Source organism: Eschrichtius robustus, chromosome 5 (assembly GCF_028021215.1).
Source record: "Eschrichtius robustus isolate mEscRob2 chromosome 5, mEscRob2.pri, whole genome shotgun sequence".
Taxonomy (NCBI): Eukaryota; Metazoa; Chordata; class Mammalia; order Artiodactyla; family Eschrichtiidae; genus Eschrichtius; species Eschrichtius robustus.
In genome coordinates, this window is record NC_090828.1 from 137,145,198 (window position 1) to 137,169,845 (window position 24,648).

At 40.0% G+C, this 24,648-nt stretch overlaps 1 protein-coding gene across 2 annotated transcripts in view; it reads left to right on the top strand.

Annotated features, from left to right (window-relative positions):
• The first annotated feature begins 1,777 nt into the window (after positions 1-1,777).
• UGGT1 (UDP-glucose glycoprotein glucosyltransferase 1) overlaps positions 1,778-24,648 on the top strand; it is a 117,487-nt gene continuing 94,616 nt past the window's right edge. For both annotated transcript variants that reach the window (XM_068545328.1, XM_068545329.1), the window contains exons 1-8: positions 1,778-2,008; positions 7,018-7,153; positions 12,188-12,270; positions 14,427-14,557; positions 19,029-19,141; positions 20,823-20,997; positions 22,907-23,003; positions 23,913-23,991. In XM_068545328.1, coding sequence (XP_068401429.1) covers positions 1,951-2,008; positions 7,018-7,153; positions 12,188-12,270; positions 14,427-14,557; positions 19,029-19,141; positions 20,823-20,997; positions 22,907-23,003; positions 23,913-23,991 — 872 coding nt within the window. In that variant the 5' untranslated portion in view covers positions 1,778-1,950. The remainder of the gene's footprint in view (positions 2,009-7,017; positions 7,154-12,187; positions 12,271-14,426; positions 14,558-19,028; positions 19,142-20,822; positions 20,998-22,906; positions 23,004-23,912; positions 23,992-24,648) is intronic.

Here is a 24,648-nt window from a genome sequence, read left to right on the forward strand (position 1 = left end):
GCTATAACTAAGCAAATGTTGGTGCTATTCATGCATCAATAGTAGAAGACCAAGTTAAAACAGAGAGTGAAAAACTAACTCTGTAATTCGGTGAATTAAACAATTCCTTTTTTATGGAAGCATCACCTGAAGTGATTTTAAAAGGGATACAAAACACACAATGGAAATCTATTAACACAAAATCTCCCTTAAGAAATAAATTTTAAAACAGTCATTTCCATTCCTTAAAATTATTTGAACTCCTTTTAGTCCAGCAAGGAACAGAAAGCTCAGTAGTCAGCTACAGAAGTTCTTAAGCACACTAGAGACATATAGTTACCAGATGAAGGCAAGTGTTTTTAGTCTTGTTCTGCCATTCTCAAGCAAAGGACTCTTTGTGTCATATAATCAAAAGTCAGTTAAAGTTTTACACTTTCTACGTACTTTTTAATGTATTTTTGGTTTTCAGTTCACTTTATGAGTTAAAAACATACCCTCCAAAGACGTATTCATTTCCGGGTGGCTAAAATGATCTGTCCAGTGTCCCATATTCTAAAATAATTTTAGATAGTAATTTATATTTGCAAAAAAAATAATTTAAAGGACAAAGTAACCTTTGCAGATTAAGTTTCCACTGCCCGTATAAAATAAGCAAAATCGTCTCATAAAAATAAAAAAAACTTTCCTTTCCCCTGCTCCCTGTGAAACTGCTAGGTGGCATTTTGGGGGGGGCTCCGAAGAGTTCCAGTCCTTTACGTCTCAATGCAGAAAGAATTCAGCGAGAGGCAAAGTGATTTATTAGAATAAGAAGTGATTTATTAGAATAAGAAGTGATTTATTAGAATACAACGTTTGTGAGGCTTACAAGCCCGCGGGCGAGAGGGTGTCGCTCCCTGAGAACTTAGTGGGCTACAGTTTTATAATCAAAGGAGAAGTGGGGAGGGGGAAAAGACCACTTTCCTCCTCATTCTTGAGTAGACATCATGCTTCCATCATCAGCTCCTCCTCCAGGTTGGGCAGGGGAGTTTTCTTGTCCCTACATGGTCAAGCTAGGACTATCATGGCACTATCGAAAAATTATTTCAGGTCTCTGAACAATGAGCATCTTTCATTGTGAAATGTTACCTTTCCATAAATTATTGTTTTTTATGTGTTCTAGGGGTCATTAACTTACTGAGCTCACTGGGCAGGATGTGGGTCTCATGCCACCATTGTTCTCTTGTTTTGGGGCATGTCTTGTGCTTCTATTGCATGGTTTTGTTGCTAAGCAAGCCTGCTTGGTTTTGTGGTTAAACCTGCTTTCTTGAGGGATCACTAACTTACAGGGGTTTCCCATACTTTCTTCTACTTACAATCCCCTAGTGGGATTAACTATTTAATCACCTACCTTGTCCCTTTACTCTGTCCCTATCACCTGGAACGGAAGCTATCAAAATTTACGGTTTAAGATGAAGTCTAAGGTGCTCAGAAACAGTGAGTCATTTTGTCCTATACTGTGCAACAGTGATTTTAATAGAAGGGTTTAAGGAAGTAGACTCTGAAGCTCCCCCAAACAGAAAAAAGTATGAAACCCCAACCCAGCTTCACCATGTGGTAAAGCTTCTGGGTCTCAGCTGTCCCCCTGTACGTGCCCCCACGACCTCGAAGACCGACGCCTGCCTAATCACACTGAACTGCACAGAGCAAGGCGAGAGGCGGGGCCTCATCGGATGTAAGATGGCGGCCGAGAGGCGCTCTGGGCGGTTCCGGCCGCGACTCGGTAGCCGGAAGTCCTCCGTCTCTAGCCAGTAGGAAGCGGAAGTAAAGGGCGGTCGGTGGCTGGGCTGTATCTTTGCGAGGCCGGCTTGCGAGCGGAGCCGCGGGAGAGGCGCGTGTCGGCCGCTCACTGGCGCAGCTGCTGCCGCCCCGCCGCTGCCCCGCCCTGCCCCGGCGTTGTCGCAGGTGCCGTCGCGGACGAAGCGCGACCCCGGCATGGACTGGAAAGGGGCTGCGGGCGGCGCGTGTGCTGCCGCTGCGTGGCCGGTGACAGGTACCCCTGGGGGGGGAGCGTGGGGAGTTCTCGCGGGCGGAGAGAGGGTCTGGGGAGCGAGGCCACCTTATGTCCCGGTCACCTTGAGCTTCCGTTTCTTCCCTGACTCAGTTTCCCCTCCTGTATCCTGTAGTCTTTGCGAGTCCCCCGAGTTGTCCCTCGGTGTCCTCTGGGCGCATATACCGTCTCTGCGAGGGTGGTCGCGGGCTCTGTTTAGCCGTTTTGAGCCTTCATTGAAGAGTTTGGGGACCCGTGTGCCCAAGTGCAGACGGAGGTGGGGGAAGTGCCCTAACGTGAATTTCGACCAAGCCTGACCCCAAGTAGGCTTAGAACCAGCAGTTTGCAGGACTCCGGTTGGAGAACGAGTGGATCGTTTTATAAATTTCTCTTTTCCCTAAAATGAATTCGGGTGATGAATATTGGTTCCGTTTTCATTTAATACGAGGATCTGGTGGCTGAAAATTGGATGATCCGGTTTCACTTTTAGTGTGGGACCTGCCAGAAGAGAAAGATCTGCGTACATCGCCAATAAGTTATGGGTGTGAGCTCTTCGTGTTCCTTGGCCAGAATCTCTAGGTCGTTTTGCATTTCTTGCCCGATTTGAGAACTAGCATATTTTGTTCATTCAAAGTCCTGGGGTCTTATGCCTCACTGTGTTACACTATATTGGAAACATTCATTCATCGTGTACTTGGCCAGCCAACTTTACTGTGTGATGTTTGAAGACATTTTAAATAGCTACATGACAACAACACAACATTTGGGTTGACTGTAGCCTTTCCATTTGACTTGTTTTGTTAAACTTAGCTGAAACTCATTTTTATTGAAGGAAATAAACGTTGCTTTGTACAGTAGTAGGGCATCTTCACAGTGCATATTTAACTTGAGGTGAATAAATTGAACTATGGAGAAAACCCTATTAGACTTTTTGTCCAGTTGCTTGCGATCATTTTCATATTAGATGTATAGTATCTACTTTTAATCCGAAATTGGATGTGTGTGGTTCACAGCAAATGGGTTTTGCTAATAGGTATAAGTGTATATTAAGTTTAATTTTTTCAGAAGTAAATTTATTTCTCAAGAAGGGTACTTCCTGATATTTTTCCTCGCTGTTATCATATATGTTGAAACTCAGATGGCTACTTATTAACTTGCACCCTGCAAGGTTTTTCTTGAGTTTGTTAGCTATTTTCTTCAGTTTAAAAATGGAAAAAGAAAAAGTTGATGATGATTTATAATTTTATGCCTCTTCTGTTTTCCAAAAGTGAAAAACATTTGCCATAATATAATTTTGATAAATATTTTTGATAACTGAGCAAGAGATAGTGTCTTTAAACTAAAGAAACCGGGCCACACACTAGATCTTACAGATGAATCTTTTGGGCGTAGAACCTATTAAAGACTGTTTTTAATTTATCCATCATGCTGGAAACGTGATGCCTGTAATCATGCAGTGCCACGCTGCAGATTCTGACAGCTGTTATTTCACAGCTTCTAAGGGTTGCTTTTAAGGTCAGAGGGTCAGAGTGATAAGGGATCTCGTAGAATGAAGCCATCCTCAAACAAAAGGCCACTCAGTGATGTTCTTATTTCTACTTCTCTGGACAACCTTTTCCTCTGGTGTTACCTGTGGTGTCAAGGATGTGGGGTCTGGGGGTGGGAAAGCTCTTCTTTAATGTGTAGCTTTCCTCTCTTTCCCATCTCTACTGATGCTGTACTGTGCCCCAGAAACTCTGTGTCTCTTTAAAACAGGGCAGGGGGATCTCTGGGTGAGTCATGGTACGTAGAGTTTTCATTTTCACCCTTCTTAAGTCTTAGGCTTTTTGTAGCGCCTTTGCTCTTGGTGTCACATCCCTTCCTTCCAGTGGCTTTCATTCATCCCTTAATGAACAAAGTCTGTGTTTATTTTGTTTTGAGTGCCTCCTGTGTTCCAGGCATTATGCTAGGCATGTGACTGTGACCGACAAAACTCCCTGCGCTCGAGGAGCTCACATTCAGTCCCCAGAGCCAGCCCAAGTTATGGATCTGTTCAGGCTGGTTGCTTGGTTTGGTTTGCTCCCAACTTCAGGCTCACACCCTTGGTTTCAAGTTGAAGCTCTGCCTCTCTCAGCCACCTGGGTCCCAAGGACTCTGCCCCTAGAAAATCCCTGGACTTGCCTTGGGTCTTGTAATAAAGTCCTTTGCTCAGTCTGGGTCTACATAGTGTGGATTCTTACCCCTTCTTAAAGCCAGAGGACCGGGGCAGAGAGCATGGTATTGTGGAACTTTTGAAAACAGGCAGATGTGGGTTCCAAACATTGCTATTTATTAGTCGGGCAAGTTACTTAGCCTCTCTGAGCTTCATTTTCTTATTTTTCAAGTAGGGATGATAGTGTTTCACGCGTTATGCAGCGTATTTATGGACTGCCTGCTGTTGGCCAGGCCCTGCGCTGTTGGCTCTGGTGGGCAAAGTGGGCGAGGCTGCCCTGCTCGGGAACTGCAGTCTCCTGGGGCCTTGCGTGGAAGGGCCGGGCAACGCGTTTGCAGAGCGCTTGGCAGTGGCGCTGTCCAGAGCGATTCGCCCGGAGTAATTGCTCTGTAAATGCGGGTGTTTCCTGGGGCCTTCTGTCCCTCCGTGTCCCCTCCCCACTCTGTGCATGCCCTCGGCCTGGGAGTACTGTGCCGCGGCATCTAATTTCTCACCTGGAATCACCACTGTTGCGGGATGACACGTCTAGGTCCCTTCAGGAAGAATGGTGAACATAGCTGTAGCATTAATACTGCTTGAACATAGTTCATATGCGCTGTCTCCGCTTTAGAAACTTCGTGACTTTGGGGGAGGATTTTTTTGATTTTTTTTTCCCTAGCCACAGAGGATATATTTCCAAGGCATATTTTTGAGGTCTTGTAATAACGATGAGTTATTATTCTATAATTTAGAAGACAGTTTCTAGTTTCTCTCCCTTACATATTTTAACTAGAGCAGTTAGTTCTGGTGTAGTACTTGACACTTTACAAAGTGACTTTCATGTTGCCTTCTCAGTTCGCCTCGTGGCGCATGTTGCGGCAGATACTGTTATTCCTGTTTTAGAGAGTGGGAGACTAAGGGCGAGCGAGCTATCAGGTAAGATGCCTGGGGTGAAACTGCTAGTAAGTAGCAAACTCAGGAATTGATCACAGGCGCCTGACTCTAAAGGCTTTTTCTTCTTGCTAACCCATGTTTGTTCTGTCATGAGGGGCAGGTTTCCGAGGCCACCGTCCGTGGGCCTCCGGGGAGAGTGTCGGAGGGAGTTGAGTGGGCTGAAATTGTATGTAAAAGTTTGGGTCCTCGCTTGCTGCTCTGCGGGAAATGTCAGTAACTTTTGCTACATTCCGAGAGGGGCCTGCATCGTCTCCGACCTCTCCTCTCCCGCAACCCGCCCCCCACCCCCAAGCCAGGAATCACGGCCAGCAGGTTTCATTGTCAGAGATCTAGTTTGGTTAGTCCTAGTCTTTATCGATGTTGATTTTTTTTAGTGTTTATTTATAAGTGGGATGTTCATATTAATTTTTTTTTGTTTCCAAAGAAGCTGGCAGTGCCTGAACTTCAGACTCTTTTAAAAGCAACTTTTCTATTTGGTAGAATTCATTTCGCTTCGGACCGTTGTTCTTTAGAGGTATTGTGTGTCATACGAAGCAGGATGTTGGCACAAATGATAAGGCTTTTTGTAAAAGGAAGATACTGACTGGTTGCTCCGGTATATGGGCCGTCTCCCCCAGCAGTGTATATTATAACTGGCGGCGAGGAATTGGGGTGAGCTTTACCAGACCTTAACATTCAGAAGCACCAGTTTGGTTTAGTGTTTCCCACATATTCATGTCCCCTTTGGGTTCCCATTCAAATGGGGGGAACTTGGATGCTGACTATTTATATCACAGTGGAAGTCTGATTAGGGTTCTGTTAGGCAGACTTCCAGGGATGAAAAAACAGATCAAAGACGTCTGCAAAGGTCCGGAGACCTTTCCTGAAATGATGTGGACGCCAAGGATCTCGGCATGCTTGGTGAGGCTGCCGCTGGGACTGTAGGAGGCCTGCATTCTGTGGCCCTGCTGATTCACTAGTGACCCCAACTTTCTGATTTTATAGATGGGGATCTGTTGAGTTCTTACATTTCCTCATTCCAGAACCTATATTTGATTTTACATTCGAGACCCACCCTATTAGCTTCCTAAGGCTGCCATAACAAAGTACCACAAACTGGGTGGCTTAGAACAGCAGTTTATTGTCTCACAAATTTTTGGAGGCTAGAAGTGCTGAATTAAGGTGTCACAGGACCATGTTCCTTCTGAAATCTGTAGAGGAGGATCTTTCTTTGCCTCTTCCAGCTTCTGGTAGCCCTAGGTGTTCGTGGCTTGCAGTATAATTCCAATGTCTGCCCCCGTCTTTACCAGGCATTCTCCCTGTGTCTCTTCATGTAGTCTTCCCTCTGCATGCCTGTCTCTCTGCCCACATTCCCCCCCTCCGCCCCGCCCCTTTCTTTTAATAACACCAGTCATTGGACCAGGGCCTACCCTGGTGACCTCATTTTAACATGATTACCTCTGTAAAGACTGTATTTCCAAGCAAGTTCACATTCTGAGGTACTGGGGTGGGGTAGGACTTCACTCTATCTTTTTGGGGGAATACAGTTCAACCTGTAACACCTTTCATTTGTGTTTTCATCTGTCTCAGCTTTATTTACTCTCCTGCTTCATAAAGTATGATTGTGTGCAACCTGCTGGGCCACCAGCTGACTTTTATATCTCTGTGTGGTATAGGCACCCAGGAGATGAAGTGCAGCCTTTGTAGGAGAGAGTGTAATGAACGACACACCTTTAGTTGTGTGTCAGTCATCAGCAAACATCTGCTGAACTATCTAGATAGTAGGTGCTGTTACATTTCGGAAGCATTTTTATGTCTGTGATAGTCATGTTACTTTGTATCTCTAATTATTAAGATTCCGGTTTAAACATTGCCTTGCAGCGAAACTTTTTTTTTTTTCCCTTTTTAGGGCTTTGCTGTAAAATGGGCCTTCTGACTGCACTCACGGGACTATGGCTGTTTTCCTCGGTAAAGGCAGACTCAAAAGCCATTACAACCTCTCTTACAGCAAAGTGGTTTTCCACTCCGTTGTTGTTAGAGACCAGGTAAGAGGACATTTCTTTTTTCTTGCACATGTTTGAGTGAAAATGTAGGCTCTGCTAGTGAATATGCAGGAGCTTTTTAGGGAGTGAGATTCTCATCACATGCATTTAGTAAGAGCTTCTTTCAGTGTGCACTGTGCTTGTGTGCTGCTCACAGGCTGTTAGAACACAGACCATCTGTCAGCAGGCTAGGACTGAATTGATGATAGAGATCTTTAGGGATTTCTTTAGACAAATATATTGAATTGGTTAAATTATTATGTTATCTTCCAGGAAAAGTGTAAATGTGGTAATAAGGGAAGAGAGAGTTGTACTTAAAAGAAATTTTCTATTTATTTGAAGAAGGTGTTAAGAGGTGTTTAATAAAAGGAAGAGAAGAGAGCTTGGCAAGGTGGGGGAAGAGGACATGCCCCTCCCAAGAACTTGGAAGGAGACCCCAAAATAAGAGAGTGCAGGGGGAAGCTGAGAAAGTGGCCACATTTTATCCGATTGTAGCATCTCCAAAATCAGGATGCATTTAATCAAATCAAGATGTTATCTTAAAATTGGTGGCATCTTTCACTCAGTGTTTCGTAAAACAATGGTACGTCTTAAAATTGACAGTGTCTTTGGGCAGCATTTCATCCTGCTATTCCTGGAGCATACTGGACCCCAGTCTCCTACCCCATCTCTACCTTAGTGCTCCTCTGCTGGGACTGTACCATCTGGGGCTACAGGAAACTCTAGAAGATTATTCGTGCCTGTCTGCCTGATCCCCTACATAGCCATTTCTGTCCCGCTTTGTTCCTAGGGTCTTGGTGCAGAAAATGAGTTTCAAAGGCCTAGGCCTTGAAGGGATTTAGAGCATAGCAAATATGCAGTAAATCACATCAAGCTTCCCACTGTTATCTCTCAAACTAGAAGAGATTCCCTGGTCTGGGGAGTACAGAAGAAAATCAAAGTTGAAGGAAACTTGACAACAGCTCAAATGAACCCTAAGAAGGAGTTAGTAGACGGATCGTAGAAACCACACATAGGTTTTTAGGAAAAAAAGAAAACATACATCTCAGTTTCTCAATGAAGAAGATCTCCCAGGGACTTTCCTGGCAATCCAGTGGTTAAGACTCTGTGCCTTCGATGCAGGGGGTGCTGGTTTGATCCCTGGTCAGGGAACTAAGATCCCGCATGCCACGTGGCGCGGCCAAAAAAAAAAAAAGATCTCCCAAACTTGGAAAAAAGAATTGACAGTGTCTTAAAATTGATAAAATGCAATATAGTCAATGATTTCTTGGGAGATTATAACCCGTGTACAATTTAGTTAGTGTTTGTAATATAAATATAACCAGATACCTCTCTTTTAGTCGGTTTTTTGTTTATAGAGGGAAACTTATTTTTATTGTATCTCAAATAACATATAGCTAGGACCTGTAGAGAATCTTTCTAAAGCATACATTTAGGTAGGTGAACCGTAAGCATTGGGTAAATTTCAGAATTTGATAGAGCTGGAAATTTGAACTGTTGTGTTACATCAGTTAACTTTGTGGTCTAATTGTATCTGCTGACATCTTCCCCTTGATCCCTGGGAAGATGTGAATGGAGAGTCTGTTGTGTTGACAGTGTGTACGGATAGTTGTGCCTTCTAAGGCAAAGCCTCGTTTGGTGCAGTATTGAGGAGAGGCCAGTGGGAACGTGGGACGTGTGGGAGCCGGTCTGACTGGCTGAGGAGCCTACCCGACTTTCTGCTGAACAAACTTTCTCCCATCACTTCTCTGTGCCTCCCTTTCCTCAGCAATAAAATGGCAAACCCCCTCCCCCCGCAAAACTCCAACAACCCCATCTCACCCCCAGAAACCCCCAAACTCCACTGCATGTATTTCATAGTGATGTCACAATAACTAATTTGATAAATAGGTCGAGCCCCCCAAATGGCCGCGCTTTATTAGATCTTGGTGGTGGTAACAGTGAAGTGTCTGAAGGTCGTGTGAGGTCCTGGACCGCCTGAGCCAGGACTCTTGTAGCTGAACATTTTTTCTTCCTTTCTGCTGATCTTATTTTGGATGATTTATCTGGTGTCAATCTAAGTCATTGAGATTTACTATCACTTTCTAAATAATTTTGTGCAACTAACCGTAACAGATGTTTTACGATATTCTGCTTAACATTCTTCACTGGATTACATCCCATTACTCTCACTTACACTAACAGATTTCTTGGTGTTTGTATATTGTCTTAGAAGAGTCTTATGGCATATACTTACAGACTTTTGAGAAAGTATGCTAAAATTGTCAGCCTTAGTTGATCAATTTTTTTTCAGTTTCTTTGATCTCTGTGAAGTGAGTATTGTAAACTGTTTCCTTCACTGCAACTTACCCATAACAAACATAGCCCCTTTTCATGATATCCTGGCCATTTGCCATTTTGGTTCATTATTTTTACTTCTCTTCTGTGGCTATTTGCAAACAGTTTGCCAAGGAAATGGGACGTGTAGGCAACTCAAAAACACTGCTGTGCTTTTTTGAAACTACTCTATATTCACCTCCAGAGCTGGCTGAGGCCACTATCTTCCCTCCTGGGTCCGTGGCAGACATTGATGGTGGGTCACAGCACTGTCCATTGAGGGGAGGGTGAAGGGACAGAATCTTTTTCCACACATCGAGGCATGTAGCTAATACAGACATTTTGTCTTCCTTGCTTCTGGCCCTTAGGAACTAAAACTATTCTTGTGTGTATTTTTATTTTTAAAATTTTTAATAAATTTATTTATTTTATTTATTTGACTTTTGGCTGCGTTGGGTCTTTGTTGCTGTGTGCAGCCTTTCTCTAGTTGTGCCGCGTGGGCTCCTCATTGCAGTGGCTTCTCTCGTTGCGGAGACGGGCTCTAGGTGCACGGGCTTCAGTGGTTGTGGCTTGCGGGCTCAGTAGTTGTGGCTTGTGGGCCCTAGAGCGCAGGCTCAGTAGTTGTGGCACATGGGCTTAGTTGCTCCGCGGCATGTGGGATCTTCCCGGACTAGGGATCGAACCCGTGTCCCCTGCATCGACATGCGGATTCTTAACCAGTGCGCCACCAGGGAAGTCCCCTGTGTGTATTTTTAGGTTGGACCTGATGCTAATGAAGGGTTTGTAGCTTTCTGGTTGTCCATGAAGTGATATATATTTAATTGAAGTAGAGCTCTGAGTATGTTTTGAGCAGCTATAGTTACTAACAGAAATATTGTGTAAATAAAGTTCTACTATTGAAGTTGAAGCAATCATTTATTGAGTGCTTATACAATCATTTATTGAGATATTATAATGGCCTGAGAATGCAGCATGATAGATTTGAGTGATTGAGATTGGAATGTAAATTCCAGACTTTTCATTTACTAACTCTGTGCCCTTAAGAAAGTTAATAAGTTTATAAGTGGAGTGAATGGTATATATAATGTGCTCTCCCTCTACCTGTCACCCAGTTTTAGTGATTGTCAACTCAAGTCCAATAACCGTCACCACCACCACCCGCCTACCTTCTCCCGCGAAAATATTTTAAAGCAAATCCCAGACATCGTATCATGTCATCTGTAAAACTATCAATATTTTACTCAGTGGAAGTTTTATCGATATTTTACTCAGGTATCAGAAGTTAAAAAACAATTTAAAACAAAAAGCAAGCAAACTTAAGCATACTATAAACAAATGGCAGCATTCCTTTTAATAATATCTTGTATTGTTCCTGTCTTCCCTGGATTACTTCAGTGGATCTGGTAATTAATTTTCTTAAGGCTGTTTAACACTTAGATGTTGTAAGACTTATTTATGCAGTGGAGTGAAAAAGAATGTATGTTTAAGAAGTTTTCCTGTAATTATATGAAAAGTATATATTTATGTGCATATGGCCTCTGTAGGAATCTAAGCTAAGATTCATTTTGTATTCTTACAAAGAATACAAAGCATTTACTTGCATATCATAATCAATCTGTTTTAGTACCTGTTTTCTTAGACTATAAGCTATTATAAGGTTGGTATGATGTCTATGTCAGTTACTCGAAAGCCTAGAAAATGCCACACTCAAGGAGGCACTAAATAATTTAATACATTATGATAATGGGTATTTTCAGAAACCTATTTTTAGAGAAGCTGTGCATTACCAGGAAATGTTTCTTATTTTGCCATATTTCTGTGTCTAGCTGTGGAGTAGAGTGAGAGTTGTACAGCCCAGTGTTGACAAGTAATGGGAAAGTCTTCCTTTGGCTAGGTAAGCTGAGATCCAGATCTGTAGTTTGCTTTCAGACAGGGAAAGACCACCACTACATTGGTATGCCTTGGAGGAGAAGATTACCGATTTACATGAATCATTCAATTAGTACATGCATTTTCTTTTAAGGGATTTTAGGCTCTTGAATGCAGGGAAATGTAGAATAGCCATTTTATTTTAGGTCAGTACAGTAGTGTAAAGTCAGGGAAAAAATTAAGATGGCATTAAGTTCTAAGACCTGATTTTATTAAATCAGTGCTAACTTTAAACTAATATTTGGTGATTTTGAAAATTTGGATTTGTGGATGTAAAAAGATTGCGACGTGCTGCCTTTAGTCTCCTAGAAATTTTTCTAGGGTTCATGTTTTCCTCGGGAGAAACTTAGGCAAAAACATATTATTTTGTTCTTTGCAAGGTATTTCAGAAAATGAGTGAGCAGAACTAGTACTAGAATTATCAATTCCTAATTCTGCTTCTACTACTGACAGCATTTTCACAAATGAGATTTCATAACCTTTCTTTATATTGGGACTTCCCTGTTGTTACAACGTTTCTATTATTCTAGGTTTCTTTAGGGATACCTATCAAACTATTCAGTGAATAAACTACTAAGCTAATTATTAATAGCTAATAAGCTAATAAGACTTGCTTATCATTAGAAAATATATGTTATACATGTTCGTGTATAATATATATTATCAAATAAAAGCCAAGCTTTGGACATTTGGTAATTTAAAAATCGATTTTTACTCCCCTTAGTAATAGAGCTTATATTAGAAGATTTTATTAAGTTGTTTTATTTCTGATATTTCCCCCTTTTCTCTCAGTGAGTTTTTAGCAGAAGACAGTCAAGAGAAATTTTGGAATTTTGTAGAAGCCAGTCAAAATATTGGATCATCAGATCATCACGGTAAAATTGAAGCAAATGCTTCTTTGACTTCGGTGTCTGGGAATATATTAGAAAAATTGATCTCTTTCAGAGAATGTGTGGCATGGCAGTTAATGGAAAACATTTTTGTCTTTAATGACTAGAGTTGTGATGGTAGCCAGCAGAGTCAACACAAACTAGTAATTATTTTTGAAAAAGTTTGTAACTTTGGTGATAAGAGCTACCTTTGATTTTTTTTTTTGTTTCTCCCCTTGTTTTTGTTCTTTTGTGTTCTTTTATTGAAAGTGCTACATGAATATTTTGTGGAAGTCAAATTCATTTAAAATCATTTAGCATTTACTTAATAACCATCAGATTTGATTCACTTTCTTTTGTTATGAACTAATTATACAACTGATCTATTATCTGTTAAGTTTGTTATCATTAAGTTAGTGCCATCCAGAATGTTTTCCATTATGCATGCCAGCCACACACAACTGGAGTGTCAAGGTGTCAAATCAATGACAAGGTCAACTGTATCACTTGTTTACAGTTTTTGATGAGCTTTCACAAACATTTTCCAATTCAATATAAGCTATATAGAGTATGAACATTAATAGTCAAAGATGCTGATACATGAGTAGTTAAATAAAACCTTGAGTGTTACATTGACAGGCATAATAAGTCCTTGTTGAAGAGAAAATGTGTAAGAATTATGTGACTGCTGTTAATATTTGACTAATGGATTTTTAACTTTATGATATTTAAAAATTAATACATATTTAAAAGGTCAAGTCTGAATCTTTTTTTGTGATTTAAGTGCATAAAAGTTTTGAACAAGCTTTAGTTACATAATTTGTAAGCTTTAGTTACATGATTTGTAAGCTTTAGTTACATAATTTAGAGTCAGCTAGAACTGTTTGAGTTATCAAAAAAAATCATTTTAGTTTATGATTTCATAAAACACATTTATCGAAGTGAGTTGTGTAATGAATTTTGAACCCTGACATTTAAAATGAAATTTCTTCAGTATAAATGCTAATGTATTCCTGGTTAAAATTAGGGGAGTGTGAATTCTTGGAAGTGATCATAAAACTACGTTAAACATTTTATTTGAAATACTACTCCTAGTCCCACCACCCAGAGACAGTCACCATTAACATTGTGGCAACATTTTAAGATATTTCTTTCTGATCTCTTTTTCTCCTTAGAAGGTGCTAATGCCATATAGACCTTTTACATTTTGCTTTTTTAAATGTTAAATATTTTTCTTAAATTTCTTTTTGGAATAGTTAATAGTGGTTTAAAAGTCAAAGCTATACAAAAGGCTATACACAGAAAAATCTTGTTCCTCCTGTTTCTCTTGGCTTTTTATAACCATTTAAATTAATTTGTTTAGCCTTCAGTGTTTTTTTTCTTTTTTACAATAAATACATAAGTATGTATTCCTATTTCTTATTCTTTCTAAGAGTAAGAAAAAATTGCATACTGTATACATTGTTTTGTACCTTGTGCTTTTCGTTTACTATATCCTGGGGATTTTTTCATACTGGTACGTGCGTTTTTTTTCCCCTCAGATAATTTGTTCCAGTTGTTTTAATGCTTCTCCCCAAACTGCAGTTTCATTATATCCTTTCATACCTTGTACTTCCTCACCACACTGCTCCATCTTGCTGGGTTATTTGAATAGATAACATATGCAGACACTGTGGATACAAAGACAAGTCATAGTTTCGGGCTTTGGGGGCCCAAAGGCTCTTTGGGAGGGGCAGTTAGTAAATAGGTAAATGAGTAAATGATGTGCTAAGTGAAAGAGGTAAGTGAAGAAATATTATGGGAGCAAAGAAGAGATGAACTTGGTCCAGTGAGGCAGGGGGTAGGGATAGGCAGTGCCTCCCTGGAATAGGTGCTCTCACAGCTGAATTCTTCCTGAGGAAGAAAGTAGGAGTTAGTCATCCAGGTAAGTGGGAGAATTGCAGTCCAGGGAGAGGGAATAGTCTGAACAAAGGGAAGAAAAGTCCAATTGCATGGTGTACTCCAAGGAATTCTAAGCATTTGACAAGCAGTTCAGGACAGTATAGTGGTAACATTTTGCAATCAATATGCTTTTGTAACACATAGCTTTATACTTTATGAACTATCTTATTTGGATACCTCTAGTCATATAGAATTATTTTGGTTAATGTTCTTCCTGACAGGTACTGATTATTCCTATTATCATGCAATACTGGAAGTTGCATTTCAGTTTCTGTCACCACTACAGCAGAATCTGTTGAAATTTTGTCTGTCTCTTCACTCCTACTCAGCGACAATTCAAGCCTTCCAGCAGGTGAGTTCAGTGCTTACACGTGACAGTATTTTTTAGTGGTTGCATATCTTGATCGGCTGTATTGCAGTTGTCCTGTCATTGTGTTACAGAACTATACCTTTTCTACCTGAAATTGTCTAGGATTTACAATTTGTTTATAAATAATAAGCAAAATTGATGATGTTAAATCTTCAAATAACATATTATAAAAAATATAATTTGCACTTATTTTCATTTAAGGAAAAATAAAATATCTACACAAAAAACTACCAGACTTTATTTATACAACACAGCTGAAGAGAGAGGCAATATAGTTTTTGCTAAACCAGTTAACTCTGAGTGTGATCATAGCCTGTAGATCTAAAAGCAGTTCACGGGAAATATAGCAGATAGGAAATGTGAAACAATATCACAGGAATACAGTCAGGAGAAGCTAGAATGAGGAAAGCATTGTAGTAAAATGATGTGATTTTGTCAACAAATAAGTTTAAAGGAAAAGAAAAGAGGGAAGGAGGAGCTTCAAGAGAGACTTTAAAAAGGTGTCAACTTAATGCAACATGTGGGTCTTGTTGGATTTTTAAAAAAATTTATTTATTTATTTTTATTTTTGGCTGTGTTGGGTCTTTGTTGCTGTGCACGGGCCCTTTCGCAGTTGTGGTGAGCAGGGGCTACTCTTCGTTGTGCTGTGCGGGCCTCTCATTGGGTGGCCTCTCTTGTTGCAGAGCATGGGCTCTAGGTGCGTGGGCCTCAGCAGCTGTGGCACTCGGGCTCAGCAGTTGCGGTTCCATGGCTCTAGAGCACAGGCTCAGTAGTTGTGGCTCATGGACCCAGTTGCTCCGCGGCATGTGGGATCCTCCTGGACCAGGGCTCGAACCCGTGTCCCCTGCATTGGCAGGCGGATTCTTAACTACTGCGCCACCAGGGAAGCCCCTTGTTGGATTTTGAGTTGAACAAACTCGTAAAAAAATAGAGAGCAAGAGAATCAAAGGTGTGTATGCTGATTGTATGTTTGGTATAAAAGAAATGTTAATTTTAAAACCTTTTTTCTTATTCTGAAATAAAACCAGCATAGAAAATGACCCACAAGAAATATGTAGTATAAAGAATTATTACGAAGTGAACACTTGTAATTTTCACCCTGGTCAGGAAATTGAGTTTAGCCAGGCACCATGGAAGCCCTTCATGCTGTGTCGCCATCACAGCTGACTTCTGCCCTTCAGAAGGAATCACTTTCTTCTGTTGGAATCATTTGCTGTTTTGTTTTTTTAAAAAAAACCATTTCATTGCCCAAGAGTTCATCTCCAAACAATAGAGTTTAGTCTTGCCCAGTTTTAAAAAATTTATTAATTTTTTGGGGGGGGTGGGTGGTCCCTTAATTTATAGGTTCTCCCTCTATCCCTTTCTTTTCTGTTGAATAACTTACACTGTTTGCCCTATACATTTTTTTTTTTCCTTTGGCCCCAGCAAGGGCCTTGCTGGATCTCAGTTCCCTGACCAGGGATTGAACCCAGGGCCCTGGCAGTGAAAGTGCTGAGTCCTAACCACTGGACCACCAGGGAATTCCCAGTAGACTGCTATTATTACAGAAATTTCTCTTGTACAGCACTCGTCTATAAGAATAAGGGTGTTACTCTGTTCTTCCCCTCTCCCCTTTTCTTGCAATAGCTTTGTATGGGATTTGACACAGACTTCTTCTGCTCAATTTGATGTGAAATTAGTTTTCCTTAACTTTTGGAGGTCGGCATGGCTCCGTATTCTGTTGATTTTATGTTATGTTAAAATAGGGTGGCTTTAAAAAAAAGGTAGCTTGCTTTTTGAAATTTCCTGACTCTGTTCCCCTCTTGCATTTTTATTTGGACTTTTTCTTTTTTTTTTTCTTTAATTAATTAATTAATTTATTTATTTTTGGCTTTGTTGGGTCTTCGTTTCTGTGCGAGGGCTTTCTCTAGTTGTGGCAAGCGGGGGCCACTCTTCATCGCGATGCGCGGGGCCTCTCACTATCGCGGCCTCTCTTGTTGCGGAGCACAGGCTCCAGACGCGCAGGCTCAGTAGTTGTGGCTCACGGGCCTAGTTGCTCCGCGGCATGTGGGATCTTCCCAGACCAGGGCGCGAACCCGTGTCCCCTGCATTAGCAGGCAGATTCTCAACCACTGCGCCACCAGGGAAGCCCGGACTTTTTCTTTTATTGGCTTTTATCTCTGTCCTACTTGAGTTTTATTCTGCCCTCAACAGTTTCTCCTTAGAGTGGAGCCCTTTCCTAGAAGGGAGTCCTAGCCTGTGAGTTATGAGTTCACAGTGGTCAGACTGCCTTGTGCTTACCTGTACTAGGTGAAACAAAAGCCATTGGCCCACCATACTTTCCAGTGAAAACCTTTTGGCTGTTTTGGGGTTTTCTTGTTTTCAGGATCATCAGAATCTCTGTAGTTTCCCTCTGCTTCCATGGCCTCTGATAACCGCAGGTCATTTTTGTGTTTTGTATCATGGGGATTTCCTTCCACCTAGTTTTGTCATAAATGTGGTCCACTAGTTTTTGTTTTCATTTTTGCTTTGTTTTTATGGGAGCACTTGGGAAGATTGAAAAACTATGCTGCCGGTGGCCATCAATACAGAATTGTTTTACTTTTTTTAAAAGTGTGATAATGGTAGTATGTTTTTTAAAAAAATCTCTGTGTTTTGGGAGTTCCCAGGTGGCCTAGTGGTTAGGAGTCTGGCCTTTCACTGCCGTGGCCTGGATTCAAACCCTGGTCGGGGAACTGAGATCCTGCAAGCCGTGCGGCCGGCCAGAAAAAAAAAAAAAACCCTCTGTGTTTTATTGAGACATAGTGAAACATTATAAATGAAATGCTGTTTGGAGCTTGTGTCAAAATGATCCAATGGAGTGTGGTCGGAAGGTGGAAGAAATGAGATTGGCCATGAATTGATAATTACTGAAGCTGGGTCATGGGTACATAGGGGTTTACTGTACTATTCTTTCTTCTTACAAACACAAGTTTGTAAGTTTTGTAATAATTTACAAAAAAGAAGAAAAATGTAATGGAAAGTTTTAATATTAATTTTTCATAGCAAGCTTTCCATTTCTCCTCATCTTTTCTTAATTATTTGTATTCCAGGAGTAGAAAAGGTCATTCAGTAGGAATATATTACATAAATGACATCAGTGCATACCCAGACCTTGTCATTATGTCCTTTCCTTTCCCTGTCTCTATACACTGATGCTTCTCAGTGTGCTTCTCATTTAAGTTGCAGGTGAACTTATCTCATTGTGCCTGGGCGTTAGTGCATTTCACTCTAAACATACCCCACGTCTCATTCAGCCTTTCCTTTTAATATCTTAGCATGCTCCTTGGATAATTTTACCTTTCCATCTGTACTCTTTTTTTAGGCCCCGTTGGTTTTGTAGTTTCAGTGTCATTCTTCCTGTTTCAGGAGGGGCTTCACATTAATCTGCGTATTATACTTAATTAGGACTGCATTGTTGTACTTTGACACTTACAATGGACATTTGTAAGCTTAGTTTTCTACAAGGTACATACTGTGTTCCCTGGATGTCTTTTTTTTTTTTTTTTTTAACATTTTTAAAAAAATTAATCATTTATTTTTGGCTGCATTGGGTCTTCGTTGCTGTGTGTGCGCAGGCTTTTCTCTAGTTGCAGCGAGCGGGGGCTACCCTTCGTTGCGGTGCGCGGGCTTCTCATTGCGGTGGCTTGTCTTGTTGTGGAGCACGGGATTTAGGTGCACGGGCTCAGTAGTTGTGGCGTACGGGCTTAGTTGCTCCGCGGCATGTGGGATCTTCCCGGGCCAGGGCTCGAACCCGTGTTCCCTGCATTGGCAGGCGGATTCTTAACCACTGTGCCACCAGGGAAGTCCCCCCCTGGATATCTTTTGATATCTTCTGAGATAGAATTTTAAGGTTCTATTTTGGGGATAATAATAACACCTACCTCATGGAATGATATTGGGAGGAACTAGATGAAATAATACAAAGAAAGCAGTGAAATATAAAGCTCTTTCTGTCACATAATGGGTGTTCGGTAGATGTTAATTTTTTGCTTTTACTGATGTTGTTTTGTTTTGCTTTGTTTTGTTTTTTTTAAATAAATTTATTTATTTATTTATTATTTTTAGCTGTGTTGGGTCTTCGTTTCTGTGTGAGGGCTTTCTCTAGTTGCGGCGAGCGGGGACCACTCTTCATTGCGGTGCGCGGGCCTCTCACTATCGCGGCCTCTCTTGTTGCGGAGCACAGGCTCCAGACGCGCAGGCTCAGTAGTTGTGGCTCACGGGCCCAGTCACTCCGCGGCATGTGGGATCCTCCCAGACCAGGGCTCGAACCCGTGTCCCCTGCATTGGCAGGCAGACTCTCAACCACTGCGCCACCAGGGAAGCCCCTGATGTTTTTTTATTATCATTTTATTACCTATTTAGAATATTCGTGTTTTCATCTTGTTTTTGGTTAGAAATTATTTTTAAAAATGTCTTGTGTCTTAAATGACAGATAGCAGCTGATGAACCTCCACCAGAAGGATGTAATTCATTTTTTTCAGTGCATGGAAAGAGGACTTGTGATTTTGATACCCTTGAGACTCTTCTACTAACAGCTTCTGAAAGGTAGATTGTGTGTTTCTTTATTTAAATGTCACGCATTCGTTGTGCTTTCTTCTATATCAAGTCCACCGTCTGATTTTTCATATGGGTTTTTTAGTCCGTAGGTATAGTGGTTTAGAATGTGAATTCTGGAACCAGACCAACTAGATTTAAATCCAGCTCCATCACTTAAAATAGTTTTGTGAATTTAGGCAAATTGCATAACCTTTCTTTCCTCATCTTCTTTCGAAATAGAGATAATAAGAGTACTTACTATTATTGTTATTTAGTAATGACTGTATCAGAGAGATTACATAGGCTTTGTCATTAGCTTAGTAAAGAATATTCTGTGTATTAAAGCCAGTGCCTGGAGTAATGATATTAAGGATAATGATCTCTCAGGAGAGTATTAGTTTCAGACAAAGGAGACTATTTAAGATAATTGCAAGCTTAATTTGAATATTAAATTGGTAATCAGTGGGCTGACTTTTTTGCTTAAAGGTAGGTTTCCTGTGGTGGACAAATAACAATAGGTACCTCTTGCTGTCTGCCTAGGGCAGTAACCCCTCTGTACATCCTCTAATGCTGTTATAAATTGTATAACACTTATCTCTCTCTGTGATATTGCCCTGCTCTACCAGAAGTGCCAGGGGGTGTTTTAGGTGGGGAAATTCCTCTTTAGTGAGATGATCTGCTCAGCACCTGTCCTCTGCCCACCAAATGGTATGAGTGCTTTTTCCTCAGGGTGATAACCAGAAACTCAGTGAGCGTTCAGCTCAGCTCTCTCGGGGTGAGGTATGGACATTCAGAATTGGCTGCATGGTAAAGTGCTGTTCCCTTGGGGAAAACAGAATTGACTGACTTGAAAAATTCTTTCTTTAATTTGTTAGAATAATGCAGACCTTTATAAAGAAAAGAGTGATAATGTCTCCTCTTCTGAGAGGTGGTAACTATTTTTAATGGATTGGCATATATCCTTTTATACTTTTTTCTGTGGTTATAAATTTATACAGGTAAGTAGGTTTATTTTTGTAAGGGGCATTTTCCACTTAGTACGTGTAGGTGTACCTCCTTAAGAAGGATTGGTAGGTCATAAAGTCTGTGCATTAAGATCTGTTAATATCTTGATGTCATTCTTAGAGAAGTTTTCTTGAGGGGGGAGTTTTAAAATTTATGAGGAAAACCTAAATTTTAGATGCAGTAGTAGGATGATCATAATAGTAAAAATGATAGAGGAGGGAGATGCTGTAATTGGGAAGTTATATGCTTAAATTTATCCTCTGCTTTTTTGCATTATTTGCACTTAGGTTTTCAGATTAAAAGGTAATTACATTCTGTTTATATGGTAGAATAATTTACTAAAGTTTTAGTACTATGAAGGCTGGATGTGTATCCTTTTTCTGGTTTTTTACCCCATGCTCTAGAAATCGGTAACAATTATTAGTCAAAGTCTACATTTTAAGGTTAGTATTTATATAATGTACATTCGTTAATTTTAATTATGAACAAATAAGACTCATACCTGTTTTATTTGTTTTCAGTATTCTTACTAACTGAAAACTATTTAAGATTGTGATACTCTTTATATTAAGATGCTTATAATGTTTGCTTAAATTATCATTGCTGTAGCTTCATTTTGTATTGTTTTTAATGTTTAAAAGCTTTTTTAAGTTAACAATTTTAAGCTTTTAATATTTATTTTCAGACCAAAACCTTTATTGTTCAAAGGAGATCACAGATATCCCTCATCTCATCCTGAAAGCTCTGTGGTTATTTTCTACTCTGAGATTGGCTCTGAGGAGTTTTATAAGTTTCACCGACAACTTGTATCAAAAAGCAATGCAGGCAAAATCAATTACGTATTCAGACATTATATATCTGTAAGTATTGACTTATTTTATAACTGTTTTAAATATTAGTTTGCCCACCACAACCTTAGCACTTAAGCTAATAATTTCCCCCTTTATAAAATGATTTGAACTACTTTTTTGGGAAGTGTAGTACTTTCATCAAATCTGTTATTTGCACATAGGAGGTACTTTACTTGCCTTTCTGAAGAAATGTAAAACAATATGCCTAAAAAATGGCTGTATAAAATTGACATTCTATTTCAGTTTTGATTTTTTTTTTTTTTTTTTTTTGGCTATGCCATGCGGCTCCTGGGATCCTAGTTCCCCGACCAGGGATTGAACCCGGGGCTCTGGGCAGTGAAAGCGCAGAGTCCTAACTACTGGACCGCCAGGGAATTCCCTACATTCTATTTCAAAACGAACCATGTAAATTATATTTAATTTGGTCCAGATTTAATATGGTCATCATACTATGGAACTGATTCTTGAATTCACTTCCTTTCCAAACCCTTTTTTTTTCCCTTTCTGGCATCTTTTTATTTGATAGAAAAAGGAGGATTTCTAAAGAGGTAAAATCAGGCAGAATTGATTTAAAATTAAGCTTTCGAAACCTTGTGTGGCATTTAGCATTTAAAATATTTATATGTAAAGATCGTTGGCCTTTAAAGTTTCTGTGTTGTATTAAGCTCAGTAAATATCGGATGTTAAGTCCATGGGAAAGTAAAATAAAAATTTTAAATGAAAATTGATGTGAGCAGAAACAGATTTATCAATATCCAGTTTTGGACCCCCCCCCCCCCCAGAGCCGCCTTGCTCTGTTGCTGGTTATTTGTTTTTTTAAAAATATTTATTTATTTATTTGGCTGTGTCAGGTCTTAGTTGCGGCACGCAGGATCTTTTGTTGCAGCACGCGGGCTCTTCGTTGGGGCATGTGGGCTTCTCTCTAGTTGTGGTGTATGGGCTCTAGAGTGCGCTGGCTTAGTTGCCCCGTGGCATGTGGGATCTTAGTTGCCTGACCACGGATCAAACCTGCGTCCCCTGCATTGGAAGGTGGATTCTTAACCACTGGACCACCAGGGAAGTCCCTATTGCTGGTATTTAAAGGGCCATCCTCATTCAGGATGATGGTAAGCCTGTGACATTAGGTAAGCCCAAACCCTGCCTGAAGACGTTTAAAGTCAGTAAAAAAATGTACACACACACACACACACACACACATTTACACACACGGTCTCAACAAAGCACTTCTAGGTTTGAAACCTCACCAGTTTTCAACGCTGTGTAGGTTCTGGAACTGCTTTTTTGTTTTCTCCATTTCTTCACATGGTTTGGTGACCTTTGCCCTTTCCACTATCCCTTCATCTGTTTTTTTTTTTTTTTTTTTTAATTTTTTTTTTTTAATTTACTTTTGGCTGCCTTGGGTCTTTGTTGCTGCACGCGGGCTTTCTCTAGTTGTGACGAGTTGGGGCTACTCTTTGTCGTGGTTAGTGGACTTCTCATTGTGATGGCTTGTCTTGTTGCGGAGCGCCGGCTCTAGGGCACGCGGGCTTCAGTAGTTTTGGCTTGCAGGCTCTAGAGCGCAGGCTCAGTAGTTGTGGCGCACGGGCTTAGCTGCTCTGCGGCGTGTGGGATCTTCCCGGACCAGGGATCGAACCCGTGTCCCCTGCATTGGCAGGCGGATTCTTAACCACTGTGCCACCAGGGAAGCCCCCTTCATCTGGTTTTGTTTCTACCTTGGAATTTCCGTTCTCACACTTGTGGCAGAATCCACAATCTAAGGATTCCCATGGAAGTTCAAGCATGTTTTGAGTGTGTAATCCTAGGTGATGGCTATGTGACATTAACATGGTCGGGCTCTGTGTGCTGTGATGCATAAAGAGCTAGGTGGGAGTGCGTGGAGAGCTGAGTGGTGATGGTGGAATACTTGCTCTGCTTGCAGAATCCCAGGAAGGAGCCTGTTTACCTCTCTGGCTATGGTGTGGAGTTGGCCATTAAGAGCACTGAGTACAAGGCCAAGGATGATACTCAGGTGAAAGGTGAATTTGTAAATTAAGACCAATGTGTTTTGTTTTCTTTAAATATGAGTTAAAGGGGAATTTGTTTCTTTAATGAAAAAGAATAGATTTAGGAGTATTATGAACCTATGTTTGAATCTTGGTTCTGTTATATCTAAGTTGGGTAACAGATTCTTTAGGTCCTAATTTTTTCCTCTGTAGAGTTCAGATAATGATATATGCCTCTTAAAGTATTTTTGAGGAGAAAATAAGATGTATAGGTAAAGAATTTAACAAAGTTTTTTTCACAAAAGAGTTCAGTAAGTAGTAGCTGTTGTTATTGATGATAGGTAGTTCACAAATAGTAATTAATTTGTGACCCAATGTGAAATCTTAAGCTATCGTATAATTAACAAACAGTTTCATGTTTTTATATTATTTTCTGCACTTTACTGTGGATACTTCCTGTTGTAATATTCTAGGGTTTTGAATTCATTATTTCCACAGGTTTTATGCGTACTCTTTTTATGTCTTTTGAGCTTGTTTTAAAAGTAAAAATGATTGGTTTTGGCACATGGAAGACAGCCTAGTACTTCATCATCCTGTCCTCGGTAATTATATTTAGGATTAAGTTGCCTAGTTGCAAATTCCTCAGAATTTTGATATTGAAAAATCCGTTATTCATAATTTTAAAGGTATTAATTTTGAAATAGTTAACATGTAAATATTTCCAAAGTTTAAGGAAAAACATTCTTTCTTTATCCAGGAACACAGGATATGTCAAAAACACATTTATTCTGTTTGTTTGTTAACCACTCTGTTAGTTGAGGTATTCAACAGTTTAAATGCTATTATAGTTTCAGGTGTTTCAAATTTTTTTCAGATTTTATGAAGTTAATATTTTTATTTCTAATCTGAGTGATTAGACATGTATTTGCTGTGCTTTTGTAGGAACTGAAGTTAACACCACAGTGATTGGTGAAAATGATCCTATTGACGAAGTTCAAGGATTTCTCTTTGGAAGATTAAGGTATGTGTATTCTTTTGGGAAAGGGGTCTTATCCTCTTCAAACCTCCAGGCTTCCTCATATTGTAAGCATCATCTTTCTCTTTACTGCCTGAGTTACAGATCTCCCAACAATACTTTATGTATGTAATCTGATACGAGGAGATGACCAGTTAGTTTGTAGTACAGTTTATGATTTCTGGTAATTCTGAAGCACATTATTCTTACATGATACTATGGCTGCCTGCTTATGGCTTAAATTGATTTCCTTTTCTGGACCTTGCAGTTGATAGCATAAAGTTACATGCCATTTTTTTGATTCACATAATAGGAGAAATCTAATTGTTTTATGCGATCTTTTCCTGAGGAAAATCAAATGTGTTTTACGTTAGAGAGGTCATAGCTATTATTATTATTATTTTTGCTTGTTTGTTTCTTATCTCTTTTTTAAAAAATTTTATTTTATTGAATTACAGTTGATTTACAATGTTGTATTTATAGCTATTTACTTTTCTAAACATAGTTTGAAAAATTGCAAAAGAGTTGTAGTAGGAGGTGTGGTAGATTTTATATATGTTCAGTTGAAATACATTTTATTACAATTTACTTTATATGAAAGAGGATAGGAAGTGGCTTTTTGAAGAAAATTCCATAACTATTTTATGAAAGCATAATAGAATT